The sequence below is a fragment of the Schistocerca gregaria genome, chromosome 1 (assembly GCF_023897955.1).
Source record: "Schistocerca gregaria isolate iqSchGreg1 chromosome 1, iqSchGreg1.2, whole genome shotgun sequence".
Classification (NCBI taxonomy): domain Eukaryota; kingdom Metazoa; phylum Arthropoda; class Insecta; order Orthoptera; family Acrididae; genus Schistocerca; species Schistocerca gregaria.
Genome location: NC_064920.1, coordinates 831,663,441 through 831,681,627, shown reverse-complemented (window position 1 = coordinate 831,681,627; position 18,187 = coordinate 831,663,441). Strand labels below are relative to the sequence as shown.

Genomic DNA, 18,187 nt, shown 5'->3' with positions numbered 1-18,187 from the left:
AATTGATTCTTCATTGTCATTTAAATATATTTTATGTAGCTACAGGGAGTATATTTACAAATTTACTGTACCTTTAGAGTGAAAAGATACTATTTTAACAGATAATAAATCCATAGTCCCCTTTGTTATCATATTGTTTCACATTTTTTTATACAAAGTGGAGTTTTGATAGAATTATTTGTAACCAATGACAGATCGCACATAGTATATTCACTGCTTCTGATACACTGGTTTTTGGTGAATACAGACATATTTGAGAAGTTCACTGCATCATAATACATGGCCTCCGATCTTGTCTCGTCTCTGAAACTATGAGTCATTGCAAAGTGGAAGACCACAGAAATTTTGTACTTTATATTAAATAAATACACTTCTATACGATCTCACGCCTGTTACTGTTTCTGTTCTTTTTTGCCTTTCTATTCAACATCACATACGGTAAAGGAATAAAATATGTTCAAAAAATAATACATGAGAACTATGAAGCAGGCATGCCCACTGACAGAACTGCTACTTTATTTTGTTTTATATATACATTGATAAATTAATACTCTTTTGGTATTAAATAAAACAGACTTCAATAACAAATGACTGTGTATGTGGAATGAATGTTTCAAATGTAATTTCATAAAGATGTTGGATATATGTACATATGCAACCAGTGTGCTAACAATAATTCTTGCCTTCGCTCTTCCAGCTGCTTTATCACAGTGTATTTCTCTCTGAGTCAGTCAATCAATCAAATCAGTGAAATGCAAGTAACTGCTAAGTCATTAAAGAAATACTTGGCATAATTTGAAATTTGTCTAACAGTAATTACAGTAAATGTCTACTGTTTCACAGGAACGAGTACAATTATCTCCATTACATTAGATTCTGTATCAAGCAACTGGTCAAACATAGTGTCAAAGCAAGGTAATAAAGTATTACATTTATCTTTCAAAGATAGAATTCTTTAACTGTTGCTCTGCTAATCCTATTGAAACCAGTCACCAGACAAACTATACAATCTTATGTGTATCTTTAACAAAATCTTAAAACAAATAGCTCAGGAGCGTTCTCAATGAAAAACATTGTGCACGGAATGGATCCTCCCAGATGAAAAGCTATGTGATTCAAAAATTTATGTAGAAAGATATAGGCGGTGATAGTCATTGGCACCGAAGGCAGCATTGCACTTGGGACATTTCCGTTGTCGAGTCTCATACCGAGTGCGAAGGCAGTCCCAGCAAAACACATGGAAACATTTACTGAGAACAGCATCTTTTCGTTTAACTTTGCATGATGGACAAGTTAGTGTTTCTTTGTATTCTCGTATTTCTTCCATCATTACTTCATCCAATGTGCCTGCCAACTCAATTTTCTTCATTCGTTCTGCTTTCCTACGAAGTTGTGCTATTTCTTCCTGCAAAGAACATAATTGTCAGAGGTCTAAGCTACTGAAAACTGAACAAATATGCTTATCTTAGTAATTATTTATTACACATAAGGATAACATATTCATAAATCAATGAGCAATGGTAATGTAGATTGGTGGCAACATATTGGTTGCAGGAAAGGAAAAGTTATTGCAGCGGCAGAGCTTTGTGTCTAATACAAATGTAAGGTAAGACTGCATTAGCTGCTATGAAATTTTTTCTTGCAAACCCAAATACCTAGACACCATATTTAAAACTGAGTATTTTTTCTTGTTTTCTTCATCCAGGTATATCTCACTTGTTTCCCATCAGCTTTTTCTTTTAAGGAAGTAACATTTTAGAGTTCCAAAACCTTGTAATTTGTTATCACATTGTATTTGTTGACAGACCTAATTTTTCTTCAAGTGTCAATTTTTTTACTATTCCCAGAAAATGTGTATTTATATGCATAGTATGCAATAAAACTTTTCAATCAGATGAAACAAATGTACAGGAAGTAATTGATACTGCTATGGGCATTCCAGATTTATCATGCAAAATATTTCTTGAGAGAGAGAGAGAGAGAGAGAGAGAGAGAGAGAGAGAGAGAGAGAGAGAGCGCATGTGGGTTAAAAGTTAAGAGGGTAAAATTGAAATTATTTTTTAGAGGCTACAGATTTTCAAATTGTTTACAATACACCATTATCCCCTTAAAAATAGTCTCCATTACAACTAATGCATTTGCCCCACCAGTGCTTCTATGGTTCGAAACATTTTTTGTAGTCATCTTAAGAAATGGCTGACAGCTCCTCCCTAATTTTTTGTTGACTTCTTCAATGTTGTCAATCAGTGTTCTTTCTTGCTTGGAAATAAGAAAAAGTTGCGTGAAGCAAGGTCAGGCAAGTGAGGTGCATCTGGCAGCAGAACCACGCCATTTTTAGCCAAAAACTGTCTAACAGAGATGGCTGTGTGTCCGGGTGCGTTATCATGTTGGAAGAACCAGGCTCCTGTATGCCACAAATCTTGTGTTAACATTTTCTGAACCAAGCTCCAAGATAACCCACTAATCTCTGACAGTTGATCAATTGTCTGTTGATGGTTTTTGAGCATAAGGTCTTGAAGTTTTTTCAATATTTTCGTTGATTCAGGCAGTTGACAGACCTCTAGAGGGAGATCTATCATCAATCGACATGTCATCATTTTTAAATCGAGCAAACGACTCATATACTTTTGTTTTTCCCCATAGTGTAATCTTGGTAAGCTGTTTTCCATATTAAAACAGTTTCGGCAGCATTTTTACTGAGTGGAAAACCAGATTTCACAGCTACATGTTGTTTACTTAAACTTGCCATCATAGAAAATGAAACAAGAATAAAACGGCTCTATCAAAAACAATCACTGCAGATTAACAGAACAAGCCTGGTTGACAACACAGGCAGCACTAAGTGGCAATGAGTTGTGCTATACACATTTACCAGCAAAAACCCTTACTACACAAGCTCGCTCACAGCAATGTTATTCTGTTTATATATATATATATATATATATATATATATATATATATATATATATATATATATATGCTTCTGTTTAACGATTTTCTCCCCTTCAATTGCTGGATTCAAAAATATTAATGATGATGTAAAAAAGATGTGTATGATTAGTACTGATAACAGAGAATCACTAGGAAAGGATATGTGTAATTTGCTCCATGATAACTTTGATTACCATTAACAGGTAATGTGTTATTGAAAACACTGCACAGTCTGATTTCCATCTAGAAAGCAAGCACATCACAGATTATTGTTCCTAATCCCTCTTGAAGATGATCAACACATCTGTAGAAATAGTATGCGATATCTGAATCTGAAATACTGTTGCATGTTGTCATCAATCAATCTGTTTAAAACCTGAAATATCACATCAGTAATATTCAAATCACTTACTGACACTTGTGGCCCAATGTCTTTCCTTGAATACAATCTGTACTTTAAGTGAGTTCACTGATCCACACCGTCAACTGTTTGCGCAACTTTAACACAATTTAATAATGAAAACACACAACAAAGTGCTTTAATTCATCAGTTTCTAACAGTGCCATGTTATAAAATCATTGTATGTGCACATGGCTTTCAAGCTCATACCAGCTTACACATTTCACACCAAAAGTATAAAATTTATAATTATACACGATGAAGTCAAGTAGTAAAACACATCATGTCTGAGGAGTCCCTGCAGCCCTCTTGACTTTGTACAATTGAGAAAATAAATAATTGGTATACCTGCTGTGAATATGACAAAAATATTGTTGTTAGTACTTTCATGTTTTGTTTCAGTACTGCATTGTTATTGATTATAAAGCCATGGCTGATGGGAGCAGACACAGTTACACTGCTGATGAAGTATGAAGTGATATGTGGCATGTGTGTTGATACATGACCATCCATAGATCGGGCAAATAATGATGGAGATATTGAGTAAGTTTAGGGATCGCTTCGGTATGGTTCTTCCTAATGAAATAACCAAGCTTGATTAGAAGGAACATGTCTATGTTCAGGCAGGGTCAAGGACAGATCATGTAGTGGACATAAGAAAAGGCGAAGAGAAACTTGTACTACTGTCACCAATGAAATCCATTTGCAATGGAGCAGCTGAACTTCAAGTATCATGCTCAACCACACTTGGACACATTTAAAAACAGAACAGCATGTTGCCACCTGCTCTTGCTTTGATGGCATCTAAATATTTTATGTTAATCAAGAGGGTTCATTTCTGATGAACATGTTATATATTAAAGTTTATACTGGTGGAATGTGGCTTTCTGAGCTAAGCAAAAACTTCATAATGTGCTTGTGTTGGAAAGGAATTCATACAGGCTGGGAAGTTGTTGTGATACCTGTTCAGCCATATTTTTTTAAAAAAGATTTGCAAGTGGAAATTCTTATCTGATACACCTTAGCTGGAAGACAAGGGACTCAAGACTCATGTTGTTACAGCAGGATAGAGCTGCAGGACATATTGCTATTCAGAGTTGCAAGCTCCTTGATGAACAATTTCAAGGCCACTGGACTGGTTAGGGTTCAAAACCATATTCAACCCTTTTGAAATGTTCATCACGAAGTCCAGACTTTGCCACACCAGGTAACACATTATGGGGTGTAATGATGTTCCATGTGACTCCACACTGGTAAAAACTATAGTCGAATTGTTCATCAAGGAGCTTGCAAATCTGAATAGCAAAGTGTCCTGCAGCTGTATCCTGCTGTAACAACATCAGTCTTGAGTCCCTTGTCTTCAAGCTAAGGTATATCCGATAAGAATTTCCACTTGCAAATCTTTTAAAGAAATATGGGCTGAATAGGTATCATGACAAGTTCCCAGCTTGTATGAGATGTGAAGGAGGATATGTAGATACACAGATCTCTGTGAAAAGCATAATGGTGCACATACAGATTCACTGATTATATAGGCACCCAACAGTTCAGGGCTGCCATTATTGAATCTGCCTCATGGATTAATGACTGGGATCAGTGTGCCAGGCAGTCTGGATGTGGCTTTTAGGTGGTTCTACAATCACCTTAGCTAACTACTGCAATCTACATCCTTCTGCATCTGCTTACATATTTGTGGTCTCCCTCTACGATTTTTAACTCCCACACTGTCCTCCAATACTAAATTGGTGTTAATGTCTTAGCATGTGTCCTATAAACTGATCCCTCCTTTTGGTCAAGTAGTGCCACAAATTTCTTGTCTCCTTAATTCTATTCAGTACTTCCTCATTGGTTACATGACTGACTTATCTAATCTTCAGCATTCTCCTGTAGCCCCATATTTCAAAATCTTCTATTCTATTTTTCTCTCAACTATTTATTGTCCATGTTTCAGTTCCATACATGGTTACACCCTAGACAAATACCTTCAGAAAATACTTGTTAACATTTAAATCTATATTTGATGTTAATAAATTTCTCTTCTTCAGAAATGATTTTCTTGCCATTGACAATCTACATTTTATATCCTCTCTACTTCAGCTATCATCAGTTATTTTGCTGCCCACAAAGCAAAGCTCACCTAACTACTTTAAATGTCTCATTTCGTACTCTGATTCCTTTAGCACCACCTGATTTAATTCGACTAAACTTCATTATCCTTGTTTTGCTTTTGCTGATGTTAACCTCATATCCTACTTCCAAGATACTGTCAAGTCTTTTGTTGTCCCTGACAGAATTACCATGTCATTGGCAAACCTTAAAGTTTTTATTTCTTCTCCCCAAACTTTAATCCCTACTCCAAGTTCTCCTTTGGTTTCTTTTACTGCTTGCTCAATGTACATATTGAATAACATTGAGTATAGGATACAACCTCATCTCACTCCTTTTTCAACCAGTCTCCCTTTCATGCCCCTCAACTCCTATAACTGTCGCCTGTTTTCTGTGCAAGCTGTAAATAGCCTTCCGCTCCCTGCATTTTACCCCTGCAAAGAGAGTATTCCAGTCAACATTATCAAAAGCTTCTCTAAGTCTACAAATGCTATAAATATAGGTTTGCCCTTCCTTAACCTGTCTTCAGGCCATCAGTAGTTCTGACAGAATATCATCTTCTACTTGGGCCTTGTAAGCATAGCGTAACCAGAGCCTGCTTCCCCAGTATCAGCTCGTTAATTCCATAAGATTCCCACATGATCAGGGACTCAACAGAATGCTCTACCTTTCCTTATTGCTGTAGCTGGCAGATTGTTTTCTACGTCCAGGCTGCACTGCTTAAAGAATTGCAGCAAATGAACTATTTCATGCCTCTCTGTATCTTTTCTGGTCTTGTGTCTTCAGTATTAGATGAAGTTCATCACCAAAGACAAAAATATGACAAAGATCAAACTTGACAAATTACTTGTGGGTACAGTACCCATTATCACAAATGTATAATGCAAAAATCATCTGTGAAATACTGGAAATTATGTCTGAGCAATTATAACATAGGACTGTACTGACCTGGAGTCTTTTTGTTTTGTATGCCTCTGCTTCCAAAGAACTTGTTTTCTCAGCAACAACTTGTTGAGCTTCCTTCATCTGTGCATGATATTTTTCTGCAAATTGCAATAAGAACAAATTATTGTACAAAAATACTATCACACCTTAAACTTTAATAATACTAACATTTAATGGCAACAGAAACTCGCATATATGCATTGCCACAATTTCAACTACTTCTCATTATGATCAAGACAGTGCCTTCACTTCCAAAAAGTTACTCCATCACCTGCCTAACTTACACAATTTCTTAGAGGTTCCTATGTCACTCCTACTTCCAATCCTGTACATCATGTGACATTCCTTTATGGATGAACAATGTGCAAGATCTGTAGCATACACCAAAAGACTACCTGTCTCAAGTATTTCCTATCCAATGAAAGGTTACAGAAAATATAAAAGCAGACATGTCATCGACTGGCTTTACTGCAGTCACTTATAGCATTCTCTGTGGGTGTCATAACCACCCTGCTGTCAACATGAAAGTTTTGCTTAAGGTGAAAAACTGTGAAGGCACACTACCTTGTAAATGGGAGAAATCACATTTACAAATGTTACTTCCTAATCTGTTTGTTTCAGTATGATCACAATGTAATTCAAACATACATCACTCATACCACTGATTAGTCATCCAAGGCATTAGCTATTTCTTCAGCCAATTCTTATCTCACTAATAACAACACTATCCAAGTTCACTGCTAATACCACATTGCTTAAGATCAACATTCCTCATGTGCACAACTTGTCTGTCTCCAAGCACATCTTCACCTGTGATTCCCAACTGTGAGTCAAGTAATCAGTCCTCTTAACTCTTACCAATAATAGTCTGACAAATAATTACTTCACTATTGATGGTTAAAATTATAAGCTGATAAAGGTATAACCTCCCATGTGAATGTCTTATAGATTAGATGTCATTTTCTTAGATTCCAATTATTGGCAACCCCTGACTCTATTCAGGCTAACAGATATTTATACTGACTTATAAATAATAGATGCCCATTACAACTGTTGGTAAGGTGGCAAACCACTCATCTGAAAGTCGAGCTCTTAATGCTGTCTTGAAGCTGCAATGCACTGTTCAAGTGGACCATTTTAAGTCGCATGGTAAGCAGTTGTTTTTATGTGGGGTATACACCTATGAGCCAAAACATTATGACCACCTACCTAGTAGCTTGTTTGTCCAACTTTGGAATGAAATACATAACTGATTTGTGTATCAGGGATCCAAGAGATTGTTGGTAGATTTGTGAAGATATGTGGTATTAGATATATAAACACAGGTCATGTAATTCACATAAATAATGGGCCACTAATTTGCGTATGCAGTGATAGTGCCCAATAGCGACCCAGATGTGTTCCATAGAATTTACATCCAGTGAATTTGGTTGCCAAGACATCAACAAGAGTTCATTACAATGCTCCTCAAACCACTGTAGCACAGTTCTGGCTCCGAGACACAGAGGCCGGTGAAAGAGGACATCACTGTCCAAGACTTCAAGCATGAAGGGATGCAGATGGTTCACAGCTATTAGTGTGTCATAGATTACTACCACAGGTCCCATGCAAGCACAGGAGAATGTCTCCCACAGCATAATACTGCTCCCACCAGTCTGCATTTGTGGCGCACTGCACGCTTCGAGCTGCCATTCACCTCAATGGTGGCATTTGTGGAGAGGACCACTGAACTACTGTGTAGCGAAAATATGCTTTACCCACAGAGCCCCGACATTGATTGACGGTCAAATGCCAACGGCCCCATGCCCACTGCAATCCTAATTGATGATGATGATGTGTCAACATGTAGGGCTGATCTGCTGTAGAACTCTATTTCCAACGAACGGTGTGCTCTGAAACACTTGTGCATGCACCAATATTTGTGCTGTTTCTGCAGAGATGGCACAGAACACCATCTACCCTACTTTACAGAGCAGACAGGCCTCCAAACCTCATGTTCTGCAACGAGTTGTGGACATCCAACCATTTAGCACCTAGTGGTAGTTTCACCATTCTTATACATCTTTGTGTAGGTTCATGACAGTAGCATGTGAACATTCAACCAGCTTCATCGTTTTTGAGATACTCATTCACAGGCTCTGCGAAATAATAGCCTGGCCTTTGTCAAAGTCACTTGCCTCAATCGATTTCCCCACGTGCAGCCAATATCTTCACTAGGGTGAACCCCCATTCATATCTGCTCTGCTTACAAACTGTCATTACCGCATCATTAGCAAGCTGTACCAGCAGGTGGCATCCAAAATTGTGGTGGGTAGTGGTTATAATGTTTTGACTGACCAGTGTCCATAGGGTCTTTGTCATGTGTGTGAACATTTTAATAAAACTGCCATCCTCTGTTAGTGGTGGTGATTTTTGGGACTCAAAAACGTGCAATCCATGATAATAAGACAATGCTGGTAGCACTTTCTGCAAAGATGTCTTTCAGTAGAACTCCTTCTGGCCAATGTGTAAACCTGCTGATAACTGTTAAGAGATTTCAATTATTTAACTAATTATTTATTCATTTATTTGTTATTTTCTTTTAGTCCTTTATGTATATTAACTGAAAGAAAACAGCAAGATGAAATTTTAAAAGAAAGGTGAAGGCTTGAGAGCTAGGTAGTGGTCCCAGTACATCAAAGTATATGCAACAAGCAATTCAACTTCACTGAAAGCTCCTGGTTCAATGTTTTGAAATTTTTGCTTGTTGACAGGAAACATGTGTTTCTGCCCAAAGCTTTACATCTAGTTTCAATGGAAGCCAAATAAAGTGTTGTCAAATCAAGTCTTCTGTGCCTTTGCTGCCAGGGTGAGCCAAGTCATGTAGTGCATGGAAGACTTGCTAATGGTAGGATGGAGGAACATATGGCCCGAGTTTACCAGTAGAACTGAAGAAGTAACTGTGATGTAAGAGCAGGTAATATTATTGTTACAAACACTAAGGAAAAAGTGTCTGAATTTTTCACTTTGGGCATTTCTGGGCCACTGATTTGTGCCTTTGCAATTTACTCATACGGAATGCTAGTTGGCAACATGATTTTTGCAACTCTGGAACAAGTACCAGAAGGAATATTCTCTCCTCCAGGAAGGTATTGGGTATTTGTGTGGAACTGATTGAGAAATTCAGGATGGCACAGTTACTTTGTGTTGCTTTTTTGGGTGCTGTTTAAAGGCAAATGTTAATGGCTTGAGACCTGTAAATATTGTGAATTATCTGCCTTCCAAAAGATAATACAAATGTTTGATTGCCGAATATGCTGCCAATAACTCATGGTTGTAGGTACTATAGTTAATGTTGTGTGTTGGTGAGAGACCTGGAAAAAAAATGCTAGTGATTCAGGTGTTACTTCTCGTAACTGGTGTAAAGAAGCACCCGTAGCATAGTCTGAAGCATCAGCCACCAAAATTACGGGAAAATCTGTTGAGAGATGAGCAAACTGAGTTGCATGCATTGTATAGTTTTTCTTTTAATTTTTTTAGCAATTTGTCTGTTTTATCAGTCCATGTAACAGGTGATTATCCTTCCCTCTTGGTGTTCTTGAACAAGTTAAACAAAGGTTGTTAAATTTCTGTAGTATGTGGTAACATATGTCTGTGGAAGTTTACCAGTTCTTATCTTCACTTTTCTTGTAAGAGTGAAATTCCTTGACGTGACCCACAATGATTCAAGAATGATATCACTTTGTCTCCAAAAATGCATTTTCCCCACATTAATGTTAAGATTATATTTATCCAGCCGTTAAAGAAGCTGTTGCAGAAGAATTATCTGATATTCATTTGATGCTGCACTGCACTGCACAGACCAAATGACCTCTTTAAAAATTTGGAAAGTCCAAATGGTGTAAAAACAGCTGTTTTAGGCTCAAATTCTGGCACAACAGGAATGTGGCGATAGCTCAGCTAAGGCCAATTTTAGAGAGTATTTTTCTGTTGGAGACTTGGTAGTTGAAATCTTGTAGATGCAGCACTGGGTAGCAGTCTGGCACAGTGACAGCATTTAAGACTCTATAATCTCCACAGGTTCTTTAGAACAAGACGGGGAGTACTAGACCAGCAGCTTTTACGATGACATATGTCAAGGCTGATGATCTCCTGAAATTCAGGTTTTGCTTAAGCTACTTTTTGTGGTGGAAAGCACCTGACTTGTGCATGCACTGGAGGTCCTGTTGTTGTGATTGCGTGTTGCACATTAACTTCAGGAGGATCAAATCAGCTCTCTCCATGAGAATGTTAGATTATCTCTTTAGCAGGTCTCCATATTTATGCTGTGGGTAATTTAAAAGCACTAAACTGTCAATAGATACATATGCAGACTGTACTAGCAATTAAAGCTTTTTGCTCGATTATTTTTTTTTTTTACTCAACATCAAGTAACAGAACATAATAGCTTGAAATCAACATTAATAATTGCCTGGCAGACATATGAAAGAAGGAATGGCCATGCAAATCTGTGTCAAAGGCCTATTTTGCGGTTCAGCAGTCAATCACCACATGTGTGTATTATGGAACAATTTGCAGCATGAAGTTGCCTGAGTGTTAGCAGGCTGCCGAGGAATAAATAAACACGGCACTGAGGATTTCTTCACATTCTGTTGGAATTTATAATCATAGTAGCACACAGAATGTTTCTGTGCATGCCACCATGATTTTAATCTGCTTCCTGATTGTGTCCCAGTTTAAAATTTCTGAATCTATGCCATTAGTTTTGAAAGCTGTCTTTCCAGATGGAAAAATCTACCACCCAGAGATGGAAATTAAACAGACTGACTGGGTGCGGTAATCTCTATGAAATCACCAGCTAGAGAAGCAATTGCTTCGAGATTCATATGTTCTCCAACTACTACTATAGAATGTGTATTGGTTGGTAGTTGTTAAAGAAATATTGCTTTTAAAAATTGTTCATTACTTGTGTGCCAGCAAGTGTGAGCATCTCGCTTAGCAGAGCAGAAGGCTTTGTCTCTCCTAGTTCTACTTCGGTTAGCAACTTTTTTACTTTGCGTGTCTCTGATTCTTCAAATTCTGAGGTAAGACATGTTTTTAAATCTGTGTATGGGGAAGCTGATAATGGTTTGGACGTGAAATCTGAAATTAGCTTAGCAATTTTGGTTATCAACTGAAACCGAAACATGGCGACACACACACACACACACACACACACACACACACACACAAGCGCGCGCACAACTGTTTCTGGCAGCTGGGTCTGGGTCTGGCTCCAGCTGCCAGAGACTGTGGTCGTGGTTTTGTGTGTGTGTGTGTGTGTGTGTGTGTGTGTGTGTGTGTGTGTGTGTGTGTGTGTGTGTGTGTGTGTGTGTGTGGGGGGGGTTGCTTATTTTCATTTATTCTTCGGAACGGAGAATTTAACATTAGTGATTTAATGTTTTGATTAATGAAAATGCATTTCCAAATAACTACCATTTTATAAACCTTCCCAATTAAACTGCACATAACACATACAAGAATCTGAATAGTCTATATGGAAATAACAAAGAATCGCCTTTCAAGTCATGTTACCACAAAAGTTAATCACTTATTAACTCACCAAGATGCAACTTCAGGTCAGCTGCTGACTGCGCACTTTCAATAGCCTTACGCTTATGCATTTCCATGGCCTGCTGACGAAGAGCTAATTCTTTCTCAACAGTAGCGAGCGAGTTTTGTAAGATGCGTTCCTTGTCTTCTAACTTCCGTACCACGACATTAGTAGCTTCCACCTGTGATGTCAGTGTTGCAACCTGCACAATTTTACGCAATCACTCTTACTTCCTTACAACTATTCTGGATGAATACAGTTCAATCACACAAATTATATTGACATAATTTTTTTAACAGTAAACAATGGGTGTCAGAATAAAACAGGAAAATGTTAATGTATTCTTGGAAAGCTATGTCTGGAATCAATGAAACAAAGAGAAATACTCACCCATGTATAGCACAAGGCTATAAACCTTCAAAGCCATAAGTTCCATTTAGCAAATAAAGTCCGCAGGTTGCAATGAAACCGTACCTATCTACCACACAGGTGTGGCTCATGCCTTCCATACTGGGTGAAGACTATGACATTTATTGGTTGGAACTAACCTACATCTCAGGCTATGCTGCAGATCAGTCTGTCATCACAACGAAGATCGGAAGGCAGTGGCAATATCACACTCCACACTCTAGCCAAACATTTACATATCGTACCTTCCTACTGTTTCATAATCAACTATTAAATAACATCAAAGGCTAACAGCAAGATAATATCTATAGGTAGCTTATTTGTCCCACTACTTCACATTTTCCGACAGTTTACTACAACAAATCATACTAAAAACACATTTTGGAGAGCTCTCTAATGCTGCGTATGTTACATTTGCAGCATGCTTAATATTTTTGATATCTTCATACGGTTAATGTTCTGTGTGCTCAAACCGCAGTGTTTATGAGTTTGGATGACAAAACAGTGATGTTTCCATGATGTCACCAATCTTTTGCTGTGACTGGCTGACATGAGCAAGCCAAACAACCACCATGGTAATTTACACACCACATTTGTTAAGCATATTTCCAAGTAACAGAAATATGCATTTTAAGTGATAAGGAGCACACAATCACCCAGTTGCACTGAGTATATCAAACCTGTGATGTTAGAATACAGTATTACTAGAGCCCTGCTTGACACAGTGACAGCATTTAAATATCAGGGCATAATGTTGTGAAGCGATATGAGATGGAATGAATGTGTGAAGACTGTGGTTGGGAAGGGGAATGTTCGACTTCGGTTTACTGGGAGAATTTTAGGAAAGAATGGGTCACCTGCAAAGGAGACCGCATATAGAACATTAGTACGACCTATTCTTGAGTACTGTTTGAGTGTTTGGGATCTGTGCCATGTCAGATTGAAGAAAGACATCAAAGCACTTCAGAGACTGGCTGCTAGATTTGTTAACGGTAGTATTGAAAAACATGTAAGTTTTACGGAGGCGTTCGGAAACTCAAATGGGAATCACTGGAACAAAGGCTACATTCTTTTCGAGAATCACTATGAGGAAATTTAGAGAACCAGCATTTGCTGCCGACTGCCGAACAATTCTACTGTCTCCAACATACATTGCATGCGAGAACCATGAAGATAAGATATGAGAAATTAGGGCTGATACGGAGGCATACTGATCGTCGTCTTTCCCTCACTCTATTTGCAAGGGGAGCAGGAAAGGGAATAAGTACGGGTACAAGGTACCCTCTGTCATGCACTGTATGGTGGCTTTCGGAGTATCTATGTAGATGTAGATGTAGATGTAAATGTACACTGCTCTGTTAAAACTGCATGTATATCCTTGCAAGGATTTACACAGTTTTGTTCTTTATTCATGTTTACATTGAGTCTGTAAGCACCATGTTTCTTTACTTTAATCTTCATCGCGTGTTCCAAAATTTTAGCTGATAAATTGCACAATGACCTCGCATTCTGCTGTTTCCAAACTCATGGTATGCTGCTGTTATTGACAGGAATGTAAAACTCACTAAACCCATGTATCATCCCATGTATCATACATTCACAAAAAGAAACTTGCTAATAATGCACATTACCCCGCAATCAGCAAGCAAGGAAACTAAAGTAACAGGACACATTTCAGGCCTTTTTTCCCTCTAATCATTCGTGAAACTCTCGTTAGGTGGTGATACGTTACCGTACTCTAGTGCGCTCTGGTGAGATATCTGCAAACTTATTGCAACGGTGGACAGAATAGCCAATGACAGAAAAAAAAAAAACTGTAAAACTCTACAGAAACAATAATACTAAACAGCAATGAATGACCAAATTAAGCATAATACAGATTTACAGAGACAGGGATTCAATAAAGGAAGTTTCAGAAACTCTTGTTCATTCCCTTTTGATGTAAGCAATGGAATATGAAAATTGTGTGCAGGTTTAGGCTGAAGCACCGGAGCCTTTGGTATGCCCATAAGGGCTGTACTCTGAGGAAGCCACACCCCAAAACCTCTGCCACATACATCTACGCAGCATATCAAGGTGCACCATTAAGAACAGCTACTAACTGTTAAAAAAACATAACTTGATATAACACATCAACAGTTCCACAAACGTTGATCACCATTAATTAAATCCGTGTGGGGAAAATGCAAAATTTTTTCTGATAATTTAAATTATGTAACATATTGTGGTGATATTTATTTTTCAAGGTCCTATGATGCACAGTGAGTTTTGTATATGACCGTCTGCTACAGACAGTAACAGGCACCAAATTTCTTACCAAGATGACCAAGATGAGAGCCCGATGGATGTGTTGACAACATAATTTATAAATTTTTTACTTCACTAGGTAAACAGATAAAGATTTTAATGATTGAATAAATCACTGCTTCCTCTGCCACATTATGCCTAAGTGAAGAACAGTGTAAACAATTTCTCCTTGCAGTATTATATTTATGAATGGCACTGATGCTTTTTAACTGTCAATGACTGATAACAATTATTTTCATAATAGAGTAAATGTAGTCTGTTGTCAGTATGCTGAACGGTATAAAGAGCTTTCAGCAAGAGCTGTAATGGACACCACATATTAGCATTATTACATATTTCTGTGTAACAAATACTTTCTTCTTGAATGATGAGTCACCCCAGAATTTGTCACAAGAAAGTAGTGAATGAAAATATAAAAAGTATGTAAACATTTTCACATTTCCATCTTCAAACTCTGCTATCATCAGTAACATAAACGGTACAGAGATTAGACCTTTAAGAAAATCTATAACATGTGAATTCCTAATTTCGTGTCTAAAACAAAGACGTCAGACAAACTGGGCTCATTTACCATCAACTATCAAACAACGGAAAATCCATGATGGAATGTAACAATATTATTATGAAAAGGATAGCGCGCGTGCGCGCACACACACACACACACACACACACACACACACAGGAGACCATATTCTCTGACTGCAGAAGCCAGACCAGTCAGTCTCTCTCTCTCTCTCTCTCTCTCTCTCTCTCTGTGTGTGTGTGTGTGTGTGTGTGTGTGTGTGTGTGTGTGTGTGTGTGTGTGTGTGCGCGCGCGTGCGTCCATCTGTTGTCTATTTTCGACAAAGACCTTGTTGGCCAAAAACTCATTTTGTGACAGTCTTTTTGTTGTGCCTATCTAAACTCAGCATCTACAAAGTGTAGCAGTATGAAGCTGGAAATTAGTTGCAATAATTACACCTCTGTTTTTGAAACTGATGAACAATATTTTATTCAAAATAATCCCCATTGCTATTTATACATTTCTCCCACATCTCCGGCAGACTAGGAGCACCATGCCAAAGAGAGAGTTGTTCTTTTGAAACAAACCCGTCAGCTAGCCATTTTCGTACATTTTCATACAAACTGAGGCATTGTTCAATGAGAGCACGTACGAGTGATGCAAATAGATAATCAGATGGAGCCAAGTCTTGAGAATAAGCCAAATGCCTAGTATTTCCCAACTGAACACCTCGAATGCTTCCCTGACCTGTTTTGCTGTGTATGATGGGGCGTTATCATGGAGGAATATGACTGTGTTGCCTTTTTCCATATTCTGGTCGTTTTGCATGTAATGCTTGATTTAAATTGATCATTTGCTATTGGTAGTGATCAGTGTTAACAGCTTCACCAGGTTTCAGCGTCTCATAGTAGAGGACACCCTTCTGATCCCACTAAACAAAGTGTTGTCTTTTTTCCAAAGCAATTTGGTCTTGCAGTGGATGTCTATATGGTTTGCCTGGATTCACTTACGGTTTACGACACTTAGGATTCTCAAAATATACCCATTTTTCACCACCTGTCACTATATAATGGAGAAACAACTTTCTTTTCCATCTTGTGAGCAACATTTCAAAGTGGTATTTCGATTTTCTTGCTGTCTTTCTTTCAGTTCACGCGGAACCCATTTTTCCACTTTCTTCACCATCCCATAGATTTCAACCAAACAGTAATCAGTAATGGCTTTCTGCAACACATTAAATTGTTTCATGGGTTCCTGTTGAGTTTGAGTATCATCTTCATCCAATAAGGCCTCCCATTTGTTGAGTTTGAACTCTTTTGGTGGTTTCCCATGCTCGTCATTTTTCATGTCAAAATCACCACTTTTGAATTTTTTGAACCACTTGAAATAATGCATTTTCTCAAGAGCATGTTCATCGAAAGCTTCGATGAGCATTCAATGTGATCCTGCAGCAATTTTCTTCAAATGATAACAGAAAGTCAATGCTGTCCACAAATCGTAATTTGTAGGCACAAAACACGACATGTTTACGGTTTTGAAACTGATACTGATGTATGGAACTTGGGTTACTGTGTGTCAACATTCGTTGTCAGCCGTTACAGGAAGTAGATGGCACTGCAAGGGTCCTACACTAACAGCTAGCACCATCTACACCTGGTATATGATGAGTAACAACTATCCTTTTCATAACATTATTACAATCAATAACAATACATTAATTAAGCCTTAACTTGAAGATATTTCTGAGACTGTGGGAAAATTGGAAAAGAAGACAACTGAAGCATTTGAGATGTGTTGTTACAGAAGAATGCTAAACACTAGGTGGACTGATAAGAGACTCGTCAGGAAAGAAGAATGTGGAAATCACTAACTCATTGTGCAAAATAATTAAAGGGTCACTTTCATGAAACCACCCTGATTTCAATGCAGAATTGTTAAATGTGGCTCAAAGGTGCCCTCAACCTTCCTCTGCAATGGTACAAATGCATGGTGCACTGCAATGTCACCCTCATGCTCAGTAATGCTTAATGATGTCAGATTCGACCAAATTTCACCACTATTCAGCCCTGTGGTTGGGTCACACAAGGGAAGGTCGTGACGTCGACTCCTTAATCATGTCTCACACATTCTTTTGATGCCTCTGCGATGGAGGTCAGGATTCCAACACCAAGCACTGAACACTTAAATCATGCAGGGTTTCTTATGGATGGCCGAGGAAAACAATTCAGACATTCCATCCCTGACAACTTACACAAAAAGGCATCAGGGGTTGGCATAAAGGATGTCAATGAAACCACCTCTTCCCTTGGGGTACTATGCTAAAAAAGCATAGACATACTTTCCGGCATCAGCAGCCAAAGGCTGTGGTCGCTGTTTATTTCTGACAAAAGCCTTGTTGTCCGAAAGCTCATTTTGTGACAGGCTTTTTGTTGTGCCTATCTGCAACTCAGCGTGTCTGCTTATTGGTGAGTAGCAACTATTCTTTCATAATATTGTTACATTCCATCCTGGATTTTACATTGTTTGAACCCTCTTTCCTGCTTCGGATCACATTCATATTTTGTCAAATGGTTTTGTATGATCTCTAGGAGTTCCAACTTGTATACTAGAGAAAAAATTGCAGTTGCACTATACTACAATGGGTTCAATAATGTTCAATGTGGTTGCAGTCCCATGATGTCCTTAGAGAAGAGTTAAATCATCCTAGGTGAGTCAGCAGCATCAAAGACTGTCAAGAACTTTGTTCTGTTGCATATCAAATTGCAAACTGTTGTTTCCGACCACACAATGCATGTAAATGAATACCCCAGAATCAGAACGGCAGTGTATCTGAAACAATTTCCTTGGTCACCATCAGAAAACTGCAGCATTTCAATGTTAGGTCAGTTTCGACGCTAACCTGACCTACATCACAGAGGAGTCAGCAAAGGGCAAGTGAGAAAATGGTGGCAGGGCAGGGGAAGAGATGACAACTTTTAAGTTTCCCACCGTGTGACATGTTGGGCAGAATTGTTCT

The 18,187-nt window shown here is 38.2% G+C and overlaps 1 protein-coding gene across 5 annotated transcripts in view; it reads right to left on the bottom strand.

The window, feature by feature from the left end:
• Positions 1–476: 476 nt before the first annotated feature.
• Positions 477–18,187, bottom strand: part of LOC126272043 (E3 ubiquitin-protein ligase Bre1) — a 263,497-nt gene continuing 245,786 nt past the window's right edge. For all 5 annotated transcript variants that reach the window (XM_049974561.1, XM_049974569.1, XM_049974584.1 and 2 more), the window contains 3 exons: positions 11,964–12,156; positions 6,386–6,480; positions 477–1,405 (listed from right to left, as the gene is read on the bottom strand). In XM_049974561.1, the coding sequence (XP_049830518.1) occupies positions 1,124–1,405; positions 6,386–6,480; positions 11,964–12,156 (570 nt within the window). In that variant the 3' untranslated portion in view covers positions 477–1,123. The remainder of the gene's footprint in view (positions 1,406–6,385; positions 6,481–11,963; positions 12,157–18,187) is intronic.